A 24,473-nucleotide genomic window follows, 5' to 3' on the forward strand; every position below is an offset into this window, starting at 1 on the left:
GAAATTACGGTGAATGAAGCAGTGTCAATTTAGACTGACATCCTCGGAGAGTATGCAGTCGCATCACAGAGCTTTCCTTGAGAGGTTCTCTTACTCATTCTGGTAATTCCAAACATCAAATAGGACAGGCCATGTTGGTGTCATGCGAATGTCAGGGAAACCTGCAGCAGCCCAACGGTACAGCAGGTCCAGGAGGGCTGTCATCCGACTCGGGAAAGGTACTAGGGGCGCTCTATCAAGATTCCATGAATCATAAAGTTAACGCCTGATGTAATTTGATGCTCTACGGAGGATCATTGGATTAAAGGGCACAAAGGATCTTTACTGAAGCTCTTGTGCTTCTGATTGAACATTGGAATTCTCTATTAGGTTTAAAAATCACCGAGGGCGCTACTGGAAGTGGGTCTTGAGCATGGGATTCATCTGTCGACTGAAATTTACATTTCCAATTACCGAATTTATTGGCACATTCCTCTTTTCTGCTCTTAGTAGGGATAAGGTATCGATTGGAGTGCGAGTGATTTAACATGCAATGGAGAACCTTCAGTGCTCAGAGTCGTACCAGACCGATATCTTCGCTGCTCTGTCTATAATCAGGTCGCCTGAATCAGGACACTTTAGGGTGTACAGGCAGACATGAATCAGAATGAGCGCTACACGAGGTGTAAGGGAAACTTTGGTGGGGGGCTATAGTCACGCGCACCACTACCAAGTGGCCTTTGCTAATGGCAAGCATGGTATGCAGTAATCCTTTCTATTTCAGGGAATCTGTAATGATCATATCCCGAGATATGTCAATAGAGTCCCGTTTCTTTACGCTCATGATTCAGGTTTCATCGAGTTATACAGCATATAGTAGGATTTTCCATGTCATGTTGTCCGAGGAACTGCATAATCAGTGTCTGAAATCAGGTTATACACGTCGAAACAGCATATAGTCTGCAGTATAGATGCAACAGACCCAGTTGCCCTTACATGCTTCCGTATTCACCCGTTGACGCACCACATGTTTATCCATAGTTTTGCGTCTAGAACCTGTATCTGCATCCTGTCGGGGCTGTATCCTGGCCAATGATGTGTGTGATAACATCCGTCTTCCAACGATCGTCTTGCAACGGGCCAAATCCCGAGGGCATGTACTTCTGTCTTGCAGCACGCATCAAAGCGTCACAATAGTCCTCACTCTCGCTGCGAAAGTGCGGATCATCACATTGCGGTGAAGACTTACGAGGTAGATTATCAGCTTGAGATGCAGGCAGCTCCCCGTCCTTGTCGAACTACCCTGGAAACTCCAAGAGCACGAAAGACCGACTTCCCCATCAACTCCACAGATCGTCATACGGACAATCTCCCTTTGCTTATCGGTGGAGACCAGTGCGGTTCCATTGTCTGGAACAACTCTATTTTACGGAGAAGATAGGCAACTTGGTTTTGCCATTGGATTGACGAGGAACTCTTATTAGAAGTGGATACTGAGAACTCCTCATTGTTTTACTGAGAGGTCTTTGCTTACTGATTATATCTCCATAACGTTAAGAACTTTAGGCTCCACCTGTCAAGAGCTGGGACTGCCACGCTTGGGCCCAGGAGGGGCTTCCGGCGCGCCTTGCGGACATAGTATCCGGAATGGATGAGATTGGGCGTTGGGCGGCCCCTTATTTCATCCCCAGTTCTGTGGTCCTGACGGAATGCAGCCACCGGGGGGCACGATCGCATGCATATCCGCTTGGAAAGGTCGTGTTTGATTAAGGCGACATTTATCCCGTATTCCACGTCACGGGGGGTCAGTGGATTTGGTTTCCTTGATATTGTCAGAGTAGGGTTCGGCGGCAAGGCTCGAGGTTGTGTCAGGTTTGCCTTGTCGCACCCTGGCTCGTTCCATGAACCAGCAGTTGTGATAAGACAGCGAAGAGGGGCAAGCCAATGACTTGAACTACTCTTGAGTTGTACGAATTTGATTAGTTGACGTCACATGGACCACGTAGTTCTCTTCCCTATATACTACAGGGCTATTGGCTACGCAAGGAGGTAGAAGCAAGGCGGGCAACCGGTAGGTTTGTTCTGCTCTGCCTATCTGCGGATATCTTCATTCGGCTAAACAAGCAATTTGGAAATACGTATAATATATTGTAAGAGATAATTACTCTGTAGTGGAATATGCAAGCAGCCAGGGATCCAAGGAAACGCTGAAACAGAAGTGGTTGGTAGAAAAACCAGGGAAGCCAGAAAACATCGTAGAACATCGCGCTGTATACATCACGTTGCGTCGCATCGCATCAACAGTTCCTCCATGGCCAACGTTTGAGATATTAGTGTGCACGGATCACTTCGGCACCGGAAAGCTGGACTGAGTGGGATGGTGAAGATCCTAACCTTCCCAAATTATCAAAGATCAGCATTTCCACTTGGGGAAGATCACAGGGGAGGGCGCCAATAAGGGCTCACCAGTCAGGCCTCTCTTGTGGAATGTGCTGAGCGGCCGATCCCTTGGCGCATACGCCTTCTGCCCATGGGCGCATCCTGGACCATGTCTTCAACCGCCGAATTGCTCTGGAATATACGACCGATGGCAGCCAGACCCACCAGGAGGGTAAGCGGCAAGATGGTGATCGTGCAAAGAGATGGCTCGCCTGAAGCGGCACATGAGGCCAGACACACCGTGCTGGCCAAAACTGCCGAGAAGCTCATGAGGAGATGGCTGTGCTAGTGAAAGATGAAGTACCCACGTTCGATAATTGCGGCAGGAGAATAGAAGCTCAAAGTCTCTGTTGATCGAGCCTATGGTTGTACTCACAGAGGCAAAGAGTAAAGGATGAGACCAGATTTCCAATGAATTTCTTTGTAAAAGATGTGATGGGTGTTACGGTCATTTTATCTTCTCCATCGATCATGTTCGACGTCAGCATATATGCAAGAGAGTAAAAAAGCAGTAAAGTTAAATTGCAGCAACGTCCTTTTGGAGCCATTGCTCGTACTTTGTCACAGCCTGTTCTGGAACAAAGTTTGGTTGGTGCATTAGACATGCCTTAACGGGATGATTTTCATACTTAGTGCCTCTGGTTAACGAAGAGTTTCCTGGATCTACAATGCAAAAATGGACGACAAATGACGGTCCCACGAGGCACCGCCTGCATTGGCCTCTGCAGGGCTGAGAAGGCGGAAGATAGCAAGGTGCATGGATGAAGCATATCACTCTCTCAGTGGCTACTCATCCACCACGGGGGACTTTTACTGCCAGGACATGGACTCAATCAAGCTGCCCTGTTCAAACGTATCGCTCTTAAATTCCACGACTACTGCAGCTCAAAATGTCTTATTTGCGAACTCTGATGTATCTTGTCGCCGGAGAATTAAAGATTTCCGATCAGTTGGGACTAGGACAGGATGTTAGTATGCGCGCGTGGCAAGCGTTTGGCAGGTACTGTCATGACTCCGTCTTCTTTAACTTTTTTTTTTGGTTTTCTATTTCTTTGCAGAACCGATGATCTTTTGCATATGTCTGGATCCCCCGTGAAATCATGCTGCGTCAATTATTTAAGTGCCCTGTCGGTGGCAATTCCATGACAGGCCAACAACAAGGAATCTTCGAGATATTGAGAAAAGCAGGGATCTGACGCTGGTGGCTTCCAGAGCATGATACGAGCGCCTTATGCAGTCAATGCGCGCGTCCATAATCAGGGTCTGGAATACGGAGTGGTGGTGCGGAGGTTGTATCCGGGGATAATGGGGAAGTTCATTGGTAGCTTTCCGTGTTGATACCCAAAATCTAAACAATTACAGCAGCGTGCCAATCGGCACGATTCAACCTAAGACGCATGCTCGTGTAATTATATTAAAACCAGGCCTATAGTATTTCAAACAGAAATTAATCTGGAAACACCTGATGTCTACGGTGTGGTAGATGAAACGGGCGGTATGACAGTGTACCTAGAATTCTCCCTTGGTCTATCTGAAATTCTATCAAAAGCAAATGCCTATAGCGAAGGTCTAAGCAGTTGGTCAGGAGAGAAAGCTCTAGTAAATACAGACCCTGCCACAGGTCCTGCTTTAATCATATCCGTAGCACAGGTAACCTCCCTGGGTGTTCATCACCTCGGCGATAGTTACGTTGGGCATGATGTTGAATGAGGAGAGTTCGTAGTGAAGAGTAGCGTTCTGCCAGCCTCCAGCAGGCTCCACGTTGGCTGTGTGGTTCAGAGTCGGACCACTGATGTCGTACAACCGGTTGATGGGATCTTGCTGCTGCCACTTCCACCAAACCCGGTCAATGTACATGTGGTGCATGAAGAAGATCGGGTCGCCTGGGGAGGACTTGATGTCCGCCATCTGCGCATTTCGTCAGTCAGTGTTCTGCATACGGTTCGGTGCGTACTGAGTAGTGTCACATACCACACCACCAATATAAGTGTGTACACCCTTGTGAGGGATGTTGGAGATGCAATTCCACCAAGGAGCATAGGTGTTATAAGCATTGCACATCTCCAGTGCTGTGCTATTGGCGTTCGCAATCGCGTTCTTGGTGTCCCATGCGCGGCGCAAGCAGTAGTCTGTATCTTCATCGCCCGGCCCAATGTGAAGAGTGAGGTTGGAAAACCGGCCATCGCGTACACAGTAGTCCGATCCGGTTCCATTGCCACCAAAGGCATCCGCTCCCCACATTGACGATTGCCATATGTTGCCGCTGTCAGCGTCCTTTTGCTCGTCCCACCAACTAATAGCAGTATCTGTTAGTTTTGCTGTCCATTTGAATGCGCCAAAGGTGAGTAAAATGGGAATACGTACGGCATAGGACCGCTGTAGCCACACTCATTACGAAGCAGGGCCTCGTAGATGTGCATGTAGTAGCGGTGCCAGGGGAGGAATTGTCCCTGGCAAGGCTGTTAATGAGAGAATAGGCATATCGTGAGCCATTGAGATTGACCTACCACATGGTGGATAATATCCGCATACGCCGTGTTTGTCATTCCCCGGTGAAGGGCCTGAAGGTCACTAAACCGACTCGTAGTTGCCGTCAACCCGGATTGGGCCGGCTTGTTCATCAAGCATTGAACGGAGTCAAGGAAACTGTTCTGCTCGTGCGTGGTTAAGTGACGCCATTCCTTGCGGACAGTCATCTTTTCGCGAGTGCAGCTTCTACTGAAGAATCCAGGGATATCATGAGAAGTGGTCTCTCTCTGGTCAGTATTAGCAGATGAATGAGGGACTGCAGCAGCAGAGGTAGTGGCTGCCAGCGCCAATGCCACCGCGAACGACGAAAACTTCATCCTGTGAAGCAGAGAATGGAAGACGCTTATTAATTTGAAAAAAATTAAAATCAAGAAATATAAAGAGATAAAGGAGAGATAAATGACTGTCAAAGGTAGGTTGGATACTCGGAAGAAAAGAAAGAGAGACTGAAGTACAATGTAAAGAATGAAGACCTCAAAACCTCAGCAGTAACCTATGCCTTTTATACCTCTCACTGTTCGAAACGGTGAGCAGGAGCCTTCAGAATAATCCTTACAACCACGAATCGACACTGGAAAGTATCAATCGGGAAAGGTCCGGAGGCTTTCTTCTATAAGGCTGGAAAGCCGGTGACATGGGAATGGAGGAGCGGATTACGAACGGTCCACATCAGTGATAGAAGCGGATTGTATTCCAGGAGGCCAAGGTTTCAGCCACACCCAGAAAAACTCATGCTGGATCCCCCTTGAACAGACGTTTAGCGTCTTCCAGCGACAACGAAGGGCCGAGGTCGTTGTGGCAGGCACACGATCCCGGACACTATATGATAGGGGCACCGATACAGGATGGTCGGTCAGATGAACGTGTAGCACAATCGTTGGGCTCAGGTATACTCTGAGGACAGCTTAGAGGGGAGTATAGGAGAAGACATTTCTAGAATTGGAGACATAAATGAGCCACAAGTATTGCGCAGCGATAGTTCGTGGATCTCCTTTCGGGTTGTAGAGAAGGCACCCCAGGTGGATCAAATGCCGGTGAAGCGATTGTGCCCAGTAGCAGTCAAACGCACAGTTCTCTCTACAGCTACTGAGAGCCTGGTATTTGCCCGTAAATGGGAATAGCTTCAACAAAGTCAGCCATGCGTAGGCGCCCCGTCAGGAATACGTAGGGCAGGGCTTGGCGCGCCCCAGGCGAGGGTCTTGACGCGCGTCGATACTCAACCAGTCAAGCAAGCTTTGCTGAGATCCGACTTGCCGAAAAGCTAGAAAAAGCTAATCGCCGGTAGAGAGATAGAGAGTAGATACAGGGGTGGATCAGTCAAGGGCCCATCATTCTGGTCACTGTCAGTGTCAAGCGGCTGATGATCTCAATTCTTGATGGCAGCCGACCAATTTGCCGACCCACCCTTACCCGCCGATAGAAAACGGCAGGGATTGACCAGAAAAGTCTGCAGTGCTCTGACCTTCTTTTTTTCTTCACTCCCTTGTTTGGTCCTGACTCGAGCAAAGAACGAAAGATGCTTGTAGCGTGTGTATCCAAAAGGAGGAGGACTGCATGGCAGCAATCTCTGCAGCGGAGACTGGACTGCTGATGGGCCGCGCTCTCGATGCTGGGGCTCCGCCGAACAAAAACTTCTCATCATTGATGAAGCCATGATCTTATCTTGAGAACTCCTCCAATTTTAGACTCACGAATATGAAAGATGTTTATGTCAGCGGCTTCAATGCGCCAATCGCATCTCTTGCTTCAGAGATGGGGTTCTCTGTAGACCAGACCAAAAAGTCAGTGTGGGTCGTATATTCATACTATCGATGACCTAGGACCAACATGGTGGGGTACAGGTGAAACCTTCGCTTCTGCAGAGATGCAAATACACATGGAGGCGATGGGGAAAAGGGAGTGAGGGCATAGGGCGTAAACAAAAGGTCCAGCAGACTGGCTTTGCACCACCCTGAGAGTAGATTCCTTCAAAGTTGCTGGATGGTGAGCAGTCACTTAGCCTATACCTTACATATGAGAGAGTAGGTTTGGGGACAGATTACCATCCTTTCGGTTTCTTCATGCCCTCCGAAGTGATGAGTATGTGCGAGGTCTTCAGCATGAGGCGTATAAGCTTCTCTTGGCACGAAAGACGCGGCCTCGAGCCACGCGAAATTTATGCGGGCCATCTAAGCACGTTGTAAGCCGGCTGTTTGAAAATTGCAATCTGATCCACCCGAATACGAGAAGGCTTGTGATCCGTCTGCTGTCGTTCCACATGATCGAAAAGGAAGGGCATTGGGTGGTTCTTATGTCCTACCCCTGAGAGGGAGAGTCCGTGGGTACTACTTCCTATCAAGGCGCTTCAAACTTCCAAAAGGAATGAAGGGCAGCGTCCGTTAGATCTCGAGAAATGGGTGTAGGTTTTGCGTTACCTCATCCCTCCCCTGAAAGTCCTCTTAAGAGACGGTGTGTCTAGCCTTTCTGTATTTTGTACTCTATCCGTTTGATGTTGATGTTCATCTTTCAGGCCTGAATGCCTTCCCCCCTATAAGTGATGAGACTGTGAATAGGTCTTAGGCAAGAGGTTTGGTAAAGGGTCAGCCGTTTACGATGGCTTCAGCATGATCAGTCTCCGGGTATGCAAAGCGGGCAGTGACATTCAACTAAATACAGTCAACACTTCCACAGCAAAAATAAACGAGCCTTTGCCGAAAATTTCACATGAATCATAACAAGTCTCTACATGTCATTGTCTTGAACTGACATGATCTTCTTCGTCAGACACCCACCAACTGCACAATTTTCGACTACCTTCGAAGACCGATCTTAGGTGCTGCGAATTTCTTGAGAGTCAAAATTTCAACAAACAGAGCTTTGTGTCTCGCTGGCATAGACTGCTTGTACCTAGATGTGAACGGGGATCGCCAGCCTCTTCTAGCAACGATCGACATCGGGTCGATCTTCGGTACCGGTAACTTCAATCTATACCTGGCATTGCTCATCAAGGACCTTGTGGGTCGATCTGGTGCCTATCCTGCTGATGCCGCTCATGTTAGGATCTCCAAAGCAGTATGAAATATACAGTTGAATCGAACCTGATCTGCGGCAACTCCAAATAAATCAGCGATCTTCCCGCGTGCTCTGGGCAGTTCGAACTGGTATATCCTCTTGGCCGTCCATTCCACCGCAAGGATAAGCTAGATGGAATGGCCCTTTCTGGGTGCTAAGAAGAAACGATGCTCGTTCATGTGTTCAGTTAATTGACCTGATATGGTCTAGTCACAACATATTCATCTGATTCCTGTCCATGGGTACATGCCTGGCCAAGAAAACTTCGGACGCGAAGTTACCAAGTATTGCAGACGGCGCTCCCAGTCGCGCGCGTCAAGTCCCCCTCAACAACCAAGGATCATCGTCATTCCAGACTCACCAAGGCTCTATAGCCACAATAGCATGATCATACCGGGGAAATTAATGGTAAAGGACCTCTGATCTCGTCCAACGGAGCTGGTTCCCACGCGTGCGGACATCTGTTCCCCATTTGGACACATATCCGCTTCGCCGTTGTGATTGATCCCCGAACTCTCCGGTCCTGGAACCATATGGCTTCTGCAGTGGAAGTGTTAAAACCCGGACAACGGTAGAGATGCATCATGACGAAGCAGCGATATGCATCCTACAAAGCGGGGCTAAAGCCGTTGGCGCCGGGGATGAAGTGGATATCCCGACGGACTCCGGCCCGTTGCCTTTTGGCCACGCCTGACCCCTCATGCCGGCACTTATGCCTCTTCAGGGGCTGATCTTCAGTCTTCTCATACATTTTCACATTGAGGCAGACTTGGGGGTAGAACTGGTAGCAAATTTGGCAGATGCGCTGTATTCTGTCACCCCTGAATATCCAGTATTTAACATCCAGCCCCAGGTTTCTACAGCGGGCGGAAACCCGCTCTTTGCGATGCAGATTCTGCATGGCTTGCTATTGCCGAGGAGCAGATGCATGATGTGAAGGTTAATTAAATTGATTTCTCCGGAGTTTACAGGCTCGGTAAGGCACGAGCCACTCAATCACCCCCATTCTTCATCCTAAATGAAGTTTATCTGCCACACACGGGACGATCTCCAAGGAACCAATGGACTATTCCCCTCGTTATCATCACGCCATGACCACACGTCGTCATCGTTGGGGATTGTAGTCTGATGGACATTCCGCTTGAGGCAAAGTGCGCCCCAATGTCACGCGGTTAGCTGGTCTTCTGCAGGTCTACGGTGGGACGAGAGAGCTCGAGAGCCGATACCATCAAGTTGAATGTTCTCTACCGCTTCGATACCAGCATGATCGTCCCTTTGCTGTCGCTATCAAGGTTGTGAAGTGAATGCTGTTCATTTACATATGGGAACCACAGATCTATGCCTGGTGCTTAAACAGACATTCCGTGATCCTTCCGTTACCAAGAATGCTTGTAACTTTGAAGCTTTTTTCCAAGACCCTCCGCATCGCCAGTCCCGGACTAAGCGAGATGAGCTTTTCCTCAATGCTGCAGACAGGAGACACCATTGCTTTGGCGCCTTGGCACCATCAGCCACCGTCGGTCCTATCACCGTCGCCCTGGTCGATAGGCGAATGCGTCAATTTCGTATCCGGGTAGTGTTATCTGCTCGATATTGCACTGGCAGGGCAGGAATCGGAATTGGCGGATAAAGAGGAAATCGAGCTTCAAGGAGAGGGGAGACGGGACACTGAAGGGGTATATAATCAAGGCCAATTCCCTACCAGAGAGTTCTCATCCAGCAGCATCTCCAAACAGCTCCCACTCAGACTCCAGGCATCTCCCAGTCTCTCTTCAAATCATTACCTCACAAATATCTCTCTATTAAGATGAAGACCACTGCTCTCTTGACCGCTGGCCTGCTGGCCACCTCTGCTATGGCCGCTCCTCTGACGGCCAAGCGCCAGGCTGCTCGGGCCAAGCGCTCCACGAACCGCCAGAGCAACCCGCCCTTCAAGCCTGGCACCAACGAGGTCCTTACCCTCAACGGCACCAAGAACGTCGAGTACAGCTCTAACTGGGCCGGTGCCGTCCTGATTGGCACTGGCTACACTGCCGTGACCGCCGAGTTCGTCGTGCCCACCCCCTCGGTGCCCTCTGGTGGCTCGAGCCGCGAGGAATACTGTGCCTCCGCCTGGGTGGGCATTGACGGTGACACCTGTGACACCGCTATCCTCCAGACCGGTGTGGACTTCTGTGTCCAGGGCAGTGAGGTGAGCTTCGATGCCTGGTACGAGTGGTACCCCGACTACGCCTACGACTTCAGCGACATCTCCATCTCGGCCGGTGATACCATCAAGGTCACCGTCGATGCCAGCAGCGATACCACTGGTACCGCCACGATTGAGAACGTGAGCACCGGTACCACGGTCACCCACAGCTTCACTGGGGGTGTTGATGGCGATCTGTGTGAGTACAACGCTGAGTGGATCGTCGAGGACTTTGAGGATGATGACTCCCTGGTTCCCTTTGCCGACTTTGGCACCGTGACTTTTACCAGCTGCTCCGCTACCAAGGATGGCTCGTCTGTTGGTCCTGAGGATGCCACCATCATCGACATCGAGCAGAACGAGGTTCTGACCTCCGTTTCCGTCAGCGATAGCGAGGTTGTTGTCAAGTACGTCTAAGACGTTGGAGATGTGAGGCTTGAGATTGTTGAAGCTTCGATGGATGTAGTCCGAAGGCAATGGTGAGATGAGTGACGGAAAGGGGGGGATAGTTCTTTTGGCCTGGGGCTACCCCTTTGTTGATACTTCTGAAAAGCAAGTGTTGCAACTGTTTGTCTCTTAGTGTATATGATGTTATAGTTTGCCTTGATTGAATTGATGGAACCAACGTTGGACTATTGTATTCCCTTGGCGCAATTAAGATATGACGTATGCCCATGAAGACTACGCATCTCTGCGAACGGGCTAACAGCCCCGATATGTCAACTAACAGTAAATCATTTGGTAAATCAGGACTCAAGAAACTGAACTTCAGCAGCCATATACCCCATTACTGTGTAAGATTCACCGATGTGCTTGAGCATTTACAATGAATTTAGGACACATGATATGGTACATTTTAATGCTATCACTAGCACTCATTCGTGCTGTCCATCGAGGCCAGTCGGATATCTTACACGCCGAATCTAAACTCGCGCACCTTCTTCTGATAGTAGAAAGACGCCAACAGACCCGTGGCACCCAAAGCCATGGGAATAGGAGCCTTAGCGCGGGTCTTGATCGTCCGCATGAGACCGGAGACGAGGAGGACCACACTGTTTCCCAAGGCCAATTCCGTGCCGTAGTCCTTGTTCTCCTTGATCAGGTAGCCTGTCATTTCGAGATCAGTATGTGTTTCTTCTTATACCTGCATCATGTGGGTGCTACGTACCTGCGTAAGCGTAGGAGAGACCCAGGCCGACGCCGGCGATCAGGGACGGAGCGGAACGCGTCCGCATGTAGCCGGCGATGCCACCCACCGGCACTGTTGAGTTGCCAATTGATTAGCCCATGTCTGGTGAATTGATGCAGTTAGGGAGGTGTCAGCTTACGCAGACAAGCCAGAGTGAAGGAGGGATGTTCAGCCATGGTTTTGATGCTTGGATAATTTGAGGAGATGGATGGAGAAAGTAACTATAAAGATGAACCTCTTGTCATGTTGGTGTCCTTCTCGGCATTCCGGATGCTCGGAGGGCGAGAGGTCCGAGCACGAGCAGCCAATCAGATGCGGTAGTAACGCTTGACACAAGCTGGCATATTAGTACTTATTAATTCTGTGCTGTTCTGAGTATTTCCTGAAAGATCGATAAATTTTGTCTATTACATCTGATTGATGAGATAGTTCTTTCAATGAATTGACAGTGTAGATTGAAAGGAAAGAAAACGTGTCAAGCATCTCTGCGAGCGAACTTTTCAAAGAGGGTTATGAATATATATATATATATATATATATATTTAGATATAGTACTAGCCACTATATATATTAAGCGAGGTAGTACGCTGAATATCAATTGTCAGTACTACTGACTAGGGGAGGTGAACAAATTGTCATATGTAGAAACATGTAAGCACTTCTAATTATCAAGGATTGGCTTCCTAATTAAGGATTCAATTTGGAAAAGATAGTAATAAAGGACCAAAACACGTGACATAGACTTCCCGAAGAGGGAGTTCGGCTCTCCGCCTGCCCAATCCAGAACGTGGCATTAACCTCACCGCCCGGCCATGATGGGTGGGTGCCTGGGGCTCTTGGGAAGTGTCATCTTTCTCAGGGCTAGTTATGGCTCATCAATCTGTTGACTTTGATATACAGACAGCATTCCGATTCCTCACCCTTCAAACCCCCCTGTCATATAACCTCCCGCCCGAAGCCAGATCCAGCGCCACTGCCTCTTGCAATCCCAACACATTGAATAAATCCCGCGGACTTCCCCCTGCTCGCACCGCCTGCGTGCCGGTTTGCTTCAATTGCTGTACCGCTCCGCGAACCGCCGAGTAGACTGCCCCCAATGCCAATCCAGGGAAGATGATCAACCGAAACCCGAGCTCCTGCGCCTGTTGAACCGAGAGATCCGGCGACACACCTCCAGGAACATTGTTGAAGAGAACGGGGGTGGGCTTGAGCTCTTCACAGACCTGTCGAGCTTGGTCCGTGGACGTGATGCCTTCCAGGAAGGCTACGTCTGCCCCGAGGGCGATGGCTCCCTTGAGTCGGGAAATGGCGGCATCATACCCCAGTGACTGGAGGGCATCCGTCCGGGCAATCAGAACAATATCACTCTGGGACCGGGCGCGAGCATTCACGGCGGCTTGAATGCGGTCCAGATATTCATCCTCGGGGACGAGTTGCTTGTTGCGCAAATGACCACAGCGTTTACTCGTCGGCTGATCTTCCAGGTGCAGAGCGGCCACCCCGGCGCGGATGTATTCGGTGACGGTGCGGTGGACCATGAGAGATCCTAGTAGTATGCCTGGTCAGCCACTGGATCCTGTCATTGGTGGCGGAACAGTACCTCCGAAGCCCGTGTCAGCGTCAGCAATCAGTGGAACTGTCGGGTCCAGATTGGCGATCATCTCTGCATTCCCCCGCATTTCGTTCAATGTGACGACCCCCAGGTCCGGCTGTCCCAGTCGTGAAGCCGTCGTGCCTGCTCCTGTCTGACAACCAGTGTCAGTAGACAGATAGAACCCCGACCAGCAGTGATTGGTGTAGTACCTACCATGTACAATGCATCGAATCCCTCCTGGAGGGCGATTCGGGCAGTAAAGCCATCGTAGACCCCCGGACAGACAATAATCTTGCTCTCGTCCGCCAAGAGCTGGCGAAGCTTGGTAACCGCAGGAGCAATGGCCATTGTAATGTGTGCAGTAAATCGATGTGGGCGTAATTAAGCGCAATTGAGGGGTTGCAGCAAGCAGCAGCAGCAGCAGCAATAGTGCTTGGTGGTGCCATGTGATGTTGTTATATCATACTTGTGAAACCTCCGGGCCGCAAGCGGGCCGAGTCCGGGAACGCAGGATGCGAAGGATGCATCCCATTTCATATATTAAGATGCAGTCCTTACAGCTTCTTCGATCCCGCTCAGAGATGCTCACTCTTTAAGCCTTTCTAGCAAGACAATATCATCATGGGTGACGCCAGCGAACCCAGGCCCCCTTCCCTACTGCAAGTACTGCAGCAAACCCGGAATGTCATCCTCTCGGAGACAGACAGTACGTCTGGGGCATGAAAGAATTACACAGCAATGGATTTACTAACGGGATGAAGCATACGCATTGCTAACCATAGGGAATCTACTTAAACAGCTGGTGCGAGTAGTCGATGCGCTTCGGGCACAGGACTACCCTCGAGAGGCCAATGCCCTCAGTGATGTCCTCGCGATAAGCCAACAACCCACGGAGATAGGAGGACTCGGTTTATCCGCAGCAGACAGTCTAACACCCGAGCAAGAAGCCGAAATTACGTTCCTGGTCACAGCATGGCTCGAAGCTTTGAACTCGGCCGATCGCGCCAGGGCACCACCTGTTCCACTCGCGGTCCGACCCCCCGGTCGACGTGGCATGACGCTGAGCGAGAAGATCTTTGCGCTGCACAATATTGATCAGAAGGGGTCTGTAGCACCCGGAGAGTTGATCCGTGTGGACGTCGACTGGGTAATTGCTTCTGAGGCCTCATGGAAGGTACGTGTTCTCATTCAGCGCAGAGCTACATACCCAGATGCTTACCGCAAGACTCATAGGGCATGGAACGAACGTATGAGCATCTCGGGAAGCCTGGAATCTATCGGAATGACCGGTTCTGGCTAGCGGGTGATCATGTCGTGGACCCCCGGGTGAATGAACATCCCAAAGTTAAGGCATTGATTGACGCCAGTGAGAGGGCTAAGCGCGTCTTCAAGATGACCGACTATCAGGGCATGAACGTAGGTCTATTTCAGAGTTGCAAGACTGCACCGCTTGTGCTTACACGCTGTAGTATACTATCCTTCATACCGAGTTTTACCGCGAACGAGCCCAGCCGGGCATGGTGGTCGTTGGTTCCGATTCCCACACCTGCTCTTCCGGGGCATTAGGCTGTCTGGCCATCGGCTTGGGAGCAGCCGATGTGACTCTTCCGCTGGTGACGGGAGAGACGTGGTTCAAGGTTCCTGAATCGGTCAACATTCGTCTCGTCGGTGCTCCCAAGCCTGGGATTGGCGGCAAGGACACTATTCTGTACATTCTGCAACAACTGAAGCGGAACACTGTGGCCGCAGACAGGATCGTCGAGTTCACCGGACCAGGAGTTAAGCATCTTTCTTGCGATGCTCGGTTTGCCATTAGCAACATGACCACGGTCCGTCTATCATCTCGTATAAAGGCCGAAGAAGTGCTAACGGTCGTAGGAATTTGGCGGAATTACCGGTGTTTTCGTGCCCGATGAAATTACGGAAGATTTCATCCAGAAGCGACGCCTGCCCCGACACAAAAACACCAGCGTCTACTTCAAACCCGACGATGATGCCGAATATGCCGAAACCCATGAGATAGACCTTGGCGAGGTCCGGTCGTTTCTGGCCAAGTACCCCAGCCCTGACGACGTCGTTCCTGTCACCGAGCAGGAAGGAATGCATCTGGATGGGTGCTTTATTGGTGCTTGCACCACTGCCGAAGAGGATCTGATTCTCGGTGCTCTTGTGCTGGAACAAGGGCTCCAGCGTGGTATGAAGCCAATTTCTCAGGGGAAGAGGAAGGTTGTTCCGGGCTCGGTGCCTATACTACACAGACTCCGTGAGGTAGGTCTTGCAAAGATCTACGAAGATGCTGGATTTGAGATCGGCATTCCGGGGTGCAGTTACTGCGTCGGCATGTCGGCCGACCAGGCTGGGCCGGGAGAAGTCTGGATCTCGTCTCAGAACCGCAACTTTGAGAACCGTATGGGCAAAGGTACGTTGATAACACGTGGGCGAAGATGGCGACATAAGTCTAACTGCAATACAAGGGTCCATCGGCAATCTTGCATCCGCTGCCACGGTTGCAGCTTCGTCATTTGAGATGAAGCTGAAAGACCCGCATGAATTTCTCGAAACCATCGATTTGGAAAGATGGCATACCCTCCGTGGTTTTTCCGTGTCAGCAGCAGACTCTGCACAAGACTATATCTCCTACGTGGAACCTAGTGGCTCCGCGACCGCAGAAATAAAGAACGCCGGCTCGACAGATGTAATGTCTTCAGAGGTGGATACTTCAGAGACAGCAGATAGCTCTTCGTCCGACGTGATGACAGGCAAAGTGCAGCGCCTGGGCGATTTCATCGATACTGATGCTGTATGCTGTTCCCATTCTTTTAAACCCCGTCACAGCAGCTAATAAGTACCAGCTGGCTCCTGCCCAATTCCTTATCGGCATGTCAGACAACAAGATCGCAGGCGAGCACTGCCTCGAGCACACCCACCCCGAATTCCGCCAGCGCGTCAAAGACGGGTTCAATATTGTCGTGGCAGGCAAAGCATTTGGATGTGGATCGTCCCGTGAACAGGCGGTTATGGCACTCTTAGGTACGTCTGCTTCGTAGTCGCCATGGCGGATGTCCTCCTAATACCGTTTTTACAGGATGCGGCGTGCAGTGTGTCATTGCCAAGTCATACTCGTTCATCTTCCAGCGTAACATGCCCAGTCTGGGTCTCTTGGGCATCACCCTGACTGACGAGGCATTTTACGACGTCGCTCAAGATGGCAACGAGATTTCCATCGACTTCAAGACCAAGGTCATAGACGTTGATGGGAAGCAGTTCGGATTCCAGTTGAGTCAGATGGAGCGGGAGCTCTTTCAGCATGGCGGTATCGCGTCGGCATTCCAAAAATTTGGAAACCGGCTGTTTGAGCAGATGACCAGACCGAAAAATCTGGGGAGTGCGAAGTCACTTGCGCTGCATGGGAGTGGCGAAAGTGCTGGCCCGCATGCAGGGTTGCAGTGGTAGTAGCTTGCTATTGTGGAGGTAATCTTCCGTAAATAAGAAGTAGCTTTACTCTTAGGATATTCGTTACGCATGACAGCCGTGTGACGATAGGCAAAAAGCAAGTTACTGAACGCATGTCAACACCCTCCAGGCGCAGTGAAGATTTCCCCATCCAAGCTAAAAGGCAACAACGCAAGCAACTCTGCATCGACCACATCCTCCAGGGTCAATCCATCTGAATAAGCACCTTCCATCCCCACTGGAAAATTAGTAGCAGCCTCCTGGCCAGCCGAGCCTGTCCCCCGGGCACTTAGTCCCCCGCGCTGCTCCATAGCCCTGTTGTCAGCAAAATATCCCCGACTCGCCAGGGGCGTATTTGTCCCACTGCGAGGCTGTCCACCAAACTGCTCCCGCCACATCCACATGGAATCATGGACTAAACTGGCAGCCAAGCGTGTCTTCAGTCTTAGCCCGGGCGGCTTGTCCCGCTGCCCGCGATGAATAACTTGAGCACTCCACAACTGGGTAAGAATCTTTGACATGCGCCCAGGGAGATCGTTGTCCTCGATAGATATCCGACGCGTTAGGGCAATGGCAGAGTTGAATGAGCGTTTACCGGTCTCTAGGTCGAGATAGGGGCCGAGGTTCGAATAGCTCAATTTGAGTATGAACATAGCTGCGATAGAGATGATACGGAAATAGGACACGGGCCCGTAGGCCATGGCGTCGGTGAGGGCTTCGAGTTGGTTGATGATTGTTATGGTGGAGATTGACATGCTGTATGCGCGGAGGAGCCCGCGTTTGCGCGTGTCGGAGTCGGATTCTTCGAGTAGGTAGAAGACGTAGAGTTGGAGACCGGTGCCATTAAGAAGGACTTTGTTCTCCTCTGCGGGCAAGGTTAGTGATGATGGGATGGGACGAGTTGGTGTGTGACGGACCAGATATGTAGCTGGTTAAAGTGGATGCCAGTTCGGTGTATTCTCGCTCCAACAGGGCCAGAAGGGAGATGAATTCCCCTGGACGAGGAAGATCCGTTGGACCCTGTGAGTGGCTGGACATGAATTGACCTACACGGGCCGAAAACCGTGATATGAGGAGTTGATGTTTGAGGGACGTGGGGATCATGGTGCTGTCCCGGTCACAAAGCCGATCGATCATCCAGTCTGACGAAACCCATACTTGTCCGTCTATGGTTACGATCCTGTGAGGATAGTTGAGTCAGATAGCTACGACAAAACATGGCTAAAGCAGAGTGTCACCTACGTTTGAGCGGTGATATAGCAGGTCGCCCATGTTCGAGCTACTTCGGCCATCTCATCCGGCATCAAACGTCTTTTGGTTCGGGAAAAATCCTGGATGGCTTCTGGTCGATGCAGTCCGATGCGGAGGGAGATCGTCTGCGCGGTGGATAGGAGAATGGATGTAATATCGGAGGAAAGAGATGAAGTGGGAAATGGCCACAGACACACTAGGATGATAGCCTGCACGGCATGCCAGGTGTGCGGGGGATTGGCGATGGTATCCCATATGAGCTTTTTGACGGGAGCCGTGAGACTGACAAACAAGCCAGGTTCTTCCGTATATCGACGAGAGGCCAGCAGAATGATGGACCAGAATAACCCTGCAGATCGAGCATAATATTGGTTCGGGGAGATGGTTGGATCCAACAAGGGTACGTAGGGATGATAGTGAGTGAAGAAGCTACCGGCATCAGCTCAAGGATAGGTAGCAGGCTGACAAATCTTACATGTTGAACAGAGCATTTACTTGAAACCCATGGAGGTGGACAAACTCTAGCGACCTGGATGAGGTTGGGGACGTCGTGTCGGTAAGTAAAGGCGACGGTTGACTAGGTTGCTGGGATGGCAAGGAATGTACTGGAGTTGTAGGTTCTACTGGCAAAGGTGGCATTTGGGAAGCCACCAGATCCACTCGCGACCCTGAGGGTTCCTGAACGATAATAGAGGAGGCATCGGCATGGTACGATTCGCTGGGGGTGAGGAGAATGCCTTGGAGGGACTGTGGCGCGGCAGCGGGAGGATGAGTGGAGACGGATGAGCGCAGATGCTGAACTTCCTTCTCCAGTTCCTCTAGTCTCCTATAAGGTATCAGAATGTGTGTATTGGAAGCGACGAAGTAGCCCTTTATGGCCAGTGAGGTATACTCTCGCCCGTTGACACGTTGATACGCCACATCAAGCCGGCATTCGTAGCCCAGCCGGCGACATCGGGAGCAGGGGATAGCACCACCTGTGGATACCTCACATCGAAGCTAGGCCATATCGTCAGCTACGAAGAAGAACAGAGGCGGGCTAGTATCATAACTGACCTTTGACTGGCGACATTGCCTGCAGGCAATCCGCTTACTGCGATGGCGCGGGAAGGGGGACTGGGGCGCGCGTTGGGGTGGCATGCTAAATGACTAGACACCCATTCTCCGAGGAGTAAGCACCAGGAAGACAGTGCAGTAGGTGACGTTAGAGGTAACTAGCTAGTTACGGAGTACGATGCTTAGGCCAACCGTGCCAGGGAGAGACAGAGCAAGAAGATGTGCACAGATAGTGAGATAGTGAGTTACTGTCAGCCCTGGTCGGGCTTTGTTGTTCCCTCTTCTGGTCATCTCCGTTGGCGGGCCGAATGTACGCAAACAGGGTTTAGCGCCATCACGAGCGGCCCGAAGAGTATGTGTCATCATCTCAATCGGGAAGTCCAGGGTTGTAGATTATTCCGGCAGCCTTGATTGGACATTGACTTCGACTCAAGAGCTGTTGAGTCGCATGTCAGACGGTTGCGCGACGGAGCAGAGTCGGCCATGCAGATGGGCATATCCGATTGGCTTGATCTGCGTGATAAGGGTAGCCCGCGAGTGCCACAGCCGACTCCGTGCATCTTCCGTCTGGATGAAAAAAGCACTACTATGTATGTGTGCTGATGGGTAAAGCATGGCGTCCCATATAGCTTATTGTATCAGTTCGACATGATGGAAATACTGGTAGCCGAAGGAGTTAGTATATTAACGATCACACGCTTCTGTATTCGGCACATTACAAAATCCACGTAGACCTCGAGTCATGGTCAACACCCCGTCTGCATCGTACGATGGTGGAGTTAAAACTTTGAGTGGAAGGAAGAGGGTCCTTGTACGATGCTGGGTCATACATACGGCTTTACACTTCTATATGGTCATGCAGTTCTGACGTTAAGGATATGCGGTCAATGCTTAAACGCGCACACATGCCGAATCCTACGCCGGGATCGTCTATTCAGTGAACGGTGAATCGTTCGATGGATCTTCCCTGGTCTGATTCAGGGCCAGGTTGCCGCAGGGGCAAGTCTGCTTTCCCAGTTTGGTAGCAGCACAAACTCCGTGTCCAAATAGGTTAGACTCATGGGTCATCTACACCCACGACGCGTACTCAAATTGAGAACCACTACTATCTTAAATTGAACTTGGTAGGGAAATTACAACTGCCGAGAAGGCTGTCTCATTATGAAACGTGGCGAAGCAGGCAGTCGTTCAGCCATCTCCTTTGGGAACGGGACGCTTGCCTTGCCCAACAAGGTAATATCTGAATACGATCTGACTATCTAGAGATTTCATATCCTAAGCGAATGCGTTCCCTAGCCCATATTAGGAAAAAATCAACAGATAGTGGGACGAAACGTAATCGTTAATTCTATCCGTGATGTAGTCGGCGAATATTCGGGGAATCACCGCAACTCAGGGCCTTATGCCAAACCCGCCCGGGAAAGAGATCTGAGTGAGATGATGCCGTGCTTGTGGAGACGGACGGGAAGCCGAACAGTCCCTGGACCCTATGCCATATGGCACAGTCCACATTAAGCATGAATCAACGCATGTTCCATTTCCAGGCAAACCACGTCCAAAGCTACCGATATTGCATGTCTACACTCAAAATGAACTGTCAAGACAGGGTGAAACGCGTCAGCAGAACTCTAGTTCTGAGACATCAATATGTGTGCCGTCCACCGTGCTTGGGGAAGCCTTCCACGGGCAAGCGGTGGTGAGGCCGCTTAGAGAAGACTGGTACGGAGGTGCAGATGAAAAACTAAGCGGAAAAGTTGCGTTGTCCATGGATCGTCATGAACAGGGCATGATTTTACCTCTCTTGTATGAAAACTTCCTTACATTGAATAGACAATGATCGTCGCGGTCTGAATCTATAAAGAACACGCCATGCCCCAGTCACAGCTGACAGTAAACCAACTCCTTCATTAAGTCATTCGCTCATTTTTCATTCGTTTAGTATTTGATACATTTTGAGAATGTTCGCCAAACTGTCCCTCCTTTCGCTTCTTTTCAGCTCTGCTGCGCTGGGCGCCTCCAACCAGACTCTGTCCTATGGCAACATTGACAAGTCTGCCACCCCCGGCGCCAGAGCGCTCCTGAAGTACATCCAGCTTCAGTATGGATCGCACTACATATCTGGACAGCAGGACATCGACAGCTGGAATTGGGTAGAGAAGAACATTGGTGTGGCCCCTGCCATCCTCGGCAGCGACTTCACCTACTACTCGCCTTCGGCTGTTGCCCACGGCGGCAAGTCTCACGCGGTCGAGGATGTACTCCAGCACGCCGGTCGCAATGGAATCAATGCCCTGGTTTGGCATTGGTACGCTCCCACCTGTCTGCTCGATACCGAGAAAGAGCCGTGGTACAAGGGATTCTACACCGAGGCCACCTGCTTCAACGTGTCTGAAGCCGTCAACGACCATGGCAATGGCACCAACTACAAGCTCCTGCTGCGTGATATCGACGCTATTGCTGCTCAGATCAAGCGCCTGGATCAGGCCAACGTGCCCATTCTCTTCCGCCCGCTCCACGAGCCCGAGGGTGGCTGGTTCTGGTGGGGTGCCCAGGGTCCTGCTCCCTTCAAAAAGCTGTGGGATATCCTCTACGACCGCATCACTCGCTACCACAACCTCCATAACTTGGTCTGGGTTTGCAACACTGCTGATCCGGCCTGGTATCCCGGAAACGACAAATGCGACATCGCCACCATCGATCACTATCCCGCCGTTGGTGACCACGGAGTCGCGGCCGACCAGTATAAGAAGCTCCAGACCCTGACCAAGAACGAGAGAGTTTTGGCTATGGCAGAAGTTGGCCCCATTCCGGACCCCGATATGCAGGCTCGTGAGAATGTCAACTGGGCTTACTGGATGGTTTGGTCCGGTGAGTTCATTGAGCATGGTAAGCAGAACCCTAACCAGTTCTTGCACAAGGTGTACAACGACACCCGGGTTGTGGCTCTGAACTGGGAGGGGGCTTAGGCGGACGTAGTAGATTACCATGAGGGGAGTTCAATGTTTAGGAGTGTTGAGCAAGTGGGAGAGAGGAAAGTTGTGGATATTACTAGGCTACTCCGGAAGTGGCCATCCTGGCAGCCAACAGTCACTCGAAGCGCCTCCTTAGCTAGTTGTGTACTATCGCCATCATAAATAAACAGTGTATTACATTGGATCTTCTATCGTGTAACTGATTGTACTAACCATCCATTCCCGAAGACCTAAGGGGCCAACTGTGCTAATAAAGTGGCCAAGCACTGATATCCTCTGTGGGCCAGAGGGACTGAAAGACGGTTTGAACGTCTTTTTCCTCTTCCATGGCAAATACGCCACCCACTTCCTGTACAGGGATCAATGTGCTATCTTCTTCATCTGCCAGGTCGCTTAAGTCACGCCTTGGCTTAATACACTTCTGGGCTCGTAGCCCTGTCAGAAGATCTGGCTCAACTACCCACGTCGGGGCCTTTTGGTCTAGAAAGCCTTCCTCCTTAACCTTTTTACAGTCTTCATAATAGAAGTATCTGGAATACTCTCCCAACTGGCCATACAAAGGGTGGATCGTCAGACGTTGTAGGCAATTCCCGTTTCGACCTTTTCAGACATACGAGAAGATTGCCTTAGCCAACGCTTCATCGATGGCACAATTGATCATCAAATCACGCATGTACCATCTGGGCCACCCACCTAGCACAGAACTATGCCAGATTCGAGCCATTTCGAAATCTGTCAACTCACGCGGCGGGACCGGGTGGCTGAGACTGTTCATCTCCGGAAGGCAGTTGAGAACTAGTTCTAGCTCCTCCAGACATGTGAACTGTCCTAGGGCTGTGTACACGGCTCCCTCAAGGCCACGGCGGCGCTGAACACAGATTTGCAGCTTCTTGAGCAATGGAAGCTGGCGGCTGAGGTCCAAAATATCATTGACCGAGAAAACTGGACCAATTCCTTTGCCTAGGGCAAGCTCATACAGGTCTATCTTTTGCGTCGAAGGCGATGCCCGATGTAATTCCAATTCGAGGAGTGTCGGTCCATGCTTGCGAAGCACTTTACCACGGGTGAGTAATGCGGGCGCATATCCGCCTAGCAGGCAGAGAGATTTCAATGGGGGCAAGGATTCCAACATCGCCTCTGCACTGGACCAAAATGCGTACTCGTTCTCATAGGAATCGAATAAGGCAAGGGTTAGGTGGGTAAGCTCCTTGAAGGGTTGCATACTCGCCAGAGTCTGTAGCAGCATCGTATCCTTGATGCAGCCAGCTGTCCACGATCTCAGACATTCTAGATCCGTCAGTTCTTTCATGCACTGGAAGCCCTCCACGGTCACCTCCCTATCTAGCGGCCAGCATAAGGATTCTATTTGGGTGACTACTTGAGGTACATCCTGACCTTCCTCCATAGGCAGGAGACCACAAGAACAGGACTGAACTGAGACCCTCCGTACATGTGGTGCTCGGTGCACAATGCTCTGCAGTAACCTATCCGTAGACTGTGTCTCACCATTTTCAGTGTTCTCCAAGGGATAATGACACACGGCATGCAGTAACGGTGAGCCATCCCAAGCCTTGCTCGTGGAAAGTGATGAGATGAAGAGGGATACTTGGCATGTTGGATGATGCCGTGAGATTGTCTCAGCAAGCTCAACCGTCCCACCCTCCTCATCAATAATATTGACCTCACTGAGATTAGGCAGCTGTGTAATCAGGTTGAGAATTGGGGCCAGATCCTCTTCGTAGGAAGGACATCGATCGATAAAGCCCTTCCCGACACCCCCTTGTTCCAGGGAATCACGAGTATCTAGGAAGTATTTAAGCGGGGGTTTTATGAATCTCCAAATCGTCATCAGAATTAGTCGCTTCACATGTGCAAAGACTCTTTGGGTATGTGGCAGACGAAGCAAGTAAGAACAGGATTCCTCGATATCTAAAGGTATCAGAAGGTGGCGATATAGGACTGATCCTGCGATAGTGTTCCATACCCTACTAACTTGAGACAATGCCATCAGGCTTCTTCGGGTTCTATCACACAACTGCGGGCTGCATCAGTGCCGTGTATCAAAAGTTTAGTTGAACGTACTTACCAAAGTTGCAATGACATGCTTGATCTCTTCTGGTAACTTATCCATGGTTTCTAAATACCTGAACAAGTTGGCTTATAGATGTATGGTAGTGATGTTACAGGACGGCAAATCTGGGAGAGTTAAAGTCTGAAGGGATGCTGGGCTGCTGGAATTAGCGAGATCGTCACTACGCTCCCATCACTGCAAGGAATACTGTCCATTATATGTTCTGACTTAGAAAGGGGTTTCTGCCCAATTTTTAGACATGGTAGCGACCTCCTTCAGGTTAGAAAAATGAATATTCCATTCTTTACCGGATATCAGACACCATGTAAGTACTAATGGTGGACTGTGTCAGAGAAGGCGATGAATTCTATGGCGAATCCACGGTAATGCAACAGTCTGAAAGAGAAGATCTTAGAAGCTTGTCCGCTATTAGCTCGGATATTTTCGATTTCCGTCAATGGCCACAAGATATCAATCATTGTAGTTCCCCAAGTCTTGCTGATGTTTCAATTGAACAAGGTAAAGAGAACTCCAAAGGATAAAGGAGGTTTCAGACAGGAGAAGGTTTGGTTTATCGACGATGTCGGAAGGACGCGACTCAGACAAATGTAATAATGCAATCTGCATAAACCTTACCGGGGTACAACAAGCCATGAGGACTGTCTGCATGCAATCCCGGTTAGACTCTGGGAGGAAAAGGG

At 50.5% G+C, this 24,473-nt stretch overlaps 11 protein-coding genes across 11 annotated transcripts; 4 read left to right on the forward strand and 7 right to left on the reverse strand.

Moving 5' to 3' along the window:
• Nucleotides 1-4,047: 4,047 nt before the first annotated feature.
• BO87DRAFT_315238 (tyrosinase family protein) lies at nucleotides 4,048-5,264 on the reverse strand (the record flags this gene model as incomplete). The annotated part of the gene is made up of 4 exons (XM_025619685.1): nucleotides 4,048-4,326; nucleotides 4,390-4,711; nucleotides 4,783-4,868; nucleotides 4,926-5,264. 4 exons carry the CDS (start codon nucleotides 5,262-5,264, stop codon nucleotides 4,048-4,050), a joined length of 1,026 nt encoding a protein of 341 aa, XP_025476944.1.
• A 2,350-nt stretch (nucleotides 5,265-7,614) lies between these two features.
• BO87DRAFT_126271 (uncharacterized protein) lies at nucleotides 7,615-7,992 on the reverse strand. Its single transcript, XM_025618015.1, has one exon. It carries the CDS (start codon nucleotides 7,929-7,931, stop codon nucleotides 7,737-7,739), a length of 195 nt encoding a protein of 64 aa, XP_025476945.1. The 5' UTR covers nucleotides 7,932-7,992; the 3' UTR covers nucleotides 7,615-7,736.
• Nucleotides 7,851-9,127, reverse strand: BO87DRAFT_442668 (uncharacterized protein). Its single transcript, XM_025628062.1, has 5 exons — nucleotides 8,588-9,127; nucleotides 8,393-8,535; nucleotides 8,195-8,323; nucleotides 8,025-8,145; nucleotides 7,851-7,904 (listed from the first exon to the last, which is right to left on the reverse strand). Exons 1-3 carry the CDS (start codon nucleotides 8,698-8,700, stop codon nucleotides 8,220-8,222), a joined length of 360 nt encoding a protein of 119 aa, XP_025476946.1. The 5' UTR covers nucleotides 8,701-9,127; the 3' UTR covers nucleotides 7,851-7,904; nucleotides 8,025-8,145; nucleotides 8,195-8,219.
• A 590-nt stretch (nucleotides 9,128-9,717) lies between these two features.
• On the forward strand, nucleotides 9,718-10,808 carry BO87DRAFT_126280 (A4/G1 family peptidase). The gene has a single exon (XM_025618016.1). It carries the CDS (start codon nucleotides 9,806-9,808, stop codon nucleotides 10,601-10,603), a length of 798 nt encoding a protein of 265 aa, XP_025476947.1. The 5' UTR covers nucleotides 9,718-9,805; the 3' UTR covers nucleotides 10,604-10,808.
• A 162-nt stretch (nucleotides 10,809-10,970) lies between these two features.
• BO87DRAFT_379067 (TMEM14 family protein) lies at nucleotides 10,971-11,576 on the reverse strand. Its single transcript, XM_025623942.1, has 3 exons — nucleotides 11,515-11,576; nucleotides 11,355-11,447; nucleotides 10,971-11,293 (listed from the first exon to the last, which is right to left on the reverse strand). Exons 1-3 carry the CDS (start codon nucleotides 11,549-11,551, stop codon nucleotides 11,097-11,099), a joined length of 327 nt encoding a protein of 108 aa, XP_025476948.1. The 5' UTR covers nucleotides 11,552-11,576; the 3' UTR covers nucleotides 10,971-11,096.
• A 481-nt stretch (nucleotides 11,577-12,057) lies between these two features.
• Nucleotides 12,058-13,391, reverse strand: BO87DRAFT_418238 (isocitrate lyase/PEP mutase family protein). Its single transcript, XM_025626873.1, has 3 exons — nucleotides 13,183-13,391; nucleotides 12,976-13,120; nucleotides 12,058-12,921 (listed from the first exon to the last, which is right to left on the reverse strand). Exons 1-3 carry the CDS (start codon nucleotides 13,315-13,317, stop codon nucleotides 12,299-12,301), a joined length of 903 nt encoding a protein of 300 aa, XP_025476949.1. The 5' UTR covers nucleotides 13,318-13,391; the 3' UTR covers nucleotides 12,058-12,298.
• Nucleotides 13,392-13,557: 166 nt separating this feature from the next.
• acoC (aconitase family protein) lies at nucleotides 13,558-16,482 on the forward strand. The gene is made up of 8 exons (XM_025623943.1): nucleotides 13,558-13,675; nucleotides 13,731-14,143; nucleotides 14,203-14,385; nucleotides 14,439-14,798; nucleotides 14,848-15,388; nucleotides 15,444-15,769; nucleotides 15,822-15,999; nucleotides 16,055-16,482. The coding sequence occupies exons 1-8, from the start codon at nucleotides 13,591-13,593 to the stop codon at nucleotides 16,420-16,422; spliced, it is 2,454 nt and encodes an 817-aa protein (XP_025476950.1). The 5' UTR covers nucleotides 13,558-13,590; the 3' UTR covers nucleotides 16,423-16,482.
• BO87DRAFT_379070 (Zn(II)2Cys6 transcription factor) lies at nucleotides 16,473-18,861 on the reverse strand. The gene is made up of 6 exons (XM_025623944.1): nucleotides 18,730-18,861; nucleotides 18,566-18,672; nucleotides 18,149-18,499; nucleotides 17,665-18,102; nucleotides 17,340-17,602; nucleotides 16,473-17,287 (listed from the first exon to the last, which is right to left on the reverse strand). Exons 1-6 carry the CDS (start codon nucleotides 18,811-18,813, stop codon nucleotides 16,539-16,541), a joined length of 1,992 nt encoding a protein of 663 aa, XP_025476951.1. The 5' UTR covers nucleotides 18,814-18,861; the 3' UTR covers nucleotides 16,473-16,538.
• Nucleotides 18,862-19,212: 351 nt separating this feature from the next.
• Nucleotides 19,213-20,244, forward strand: BO87DRAFT_315058 (uncharacterized protein; the record flags this gene model as incomplete). Its single annotated transcript, XM_025619682.1, has 5 exons — nucleotides 19,213-19,294; nucleotides 19,532-19,612; nucleotides 19,711-19,745; nucleotides 19,785-19,962; nucleotides 20,093-20,244. 5 exons carry the CDS (start codon nucleotides 19,213-19,215, stop codon nucleotides 20,242-20,244), a joined length of 528 nt encoding a protein of 175 aa, XP_025476952.1.
• Nucleotides 20,245-20,640: 396 nt separating this feature from the next.
• Nucleotides 20,641-21,856, forward strand: BO87DRAFT_379071 (mannan endo-1,4-beta-mannosidase A precursor). Its single transcript, XM_025623945.1, has one exon. It carries the CDS (start codon nucleotides 20,688-20,690, stop codon nucleotides 21,693-21,695), a length of 1,008 nt encoding a protein of 335 aa, XP_025476953.1. The 5' UTR covers nucleotides 20,641-20,687; the 3' UTR covers nucleotides 21,696-21,856.
• Nucleotides 21,857-21,948: 92 nt separating this feature from the next.
• Nucleotides 21,949-22,833, reverse strand: BO87DRAFT_399600 (uncharacterized protein; the record flags this gene model as incomplete). Its single annotated transcript, XM_025625450.1, has 2 exons — nucleotides 21,949-22,301; nucleotides 22,353-22,833. 2 exons carry the CDS (start codon nucleotides 22,831-22,833, stop codon nucleotides 21,949-21,951), a joined length of 834 nt encoding a protein of 277 aa, XP_025476954.1.
• Between the last annotated feature and the right edge of the window lie 1,640 nt (nucleotides 22,834-24,473).

Source organism: Aspergillus neoniger, assembly GCF_003184625.1.
Source record: "Aspergillus neoniger CBS 115656 unplaced genomic scaffold BO87scaffold_29, whole genome shotgun sequence".
Classification (NCBI taxonomy): domain Eukaryota; kingdom Fungi; phylum Ascomycota; class Eurotiomycetes; order Eurotiales; family Aspergillaceae; genus Aspergillus; species Aspergillus neoniger.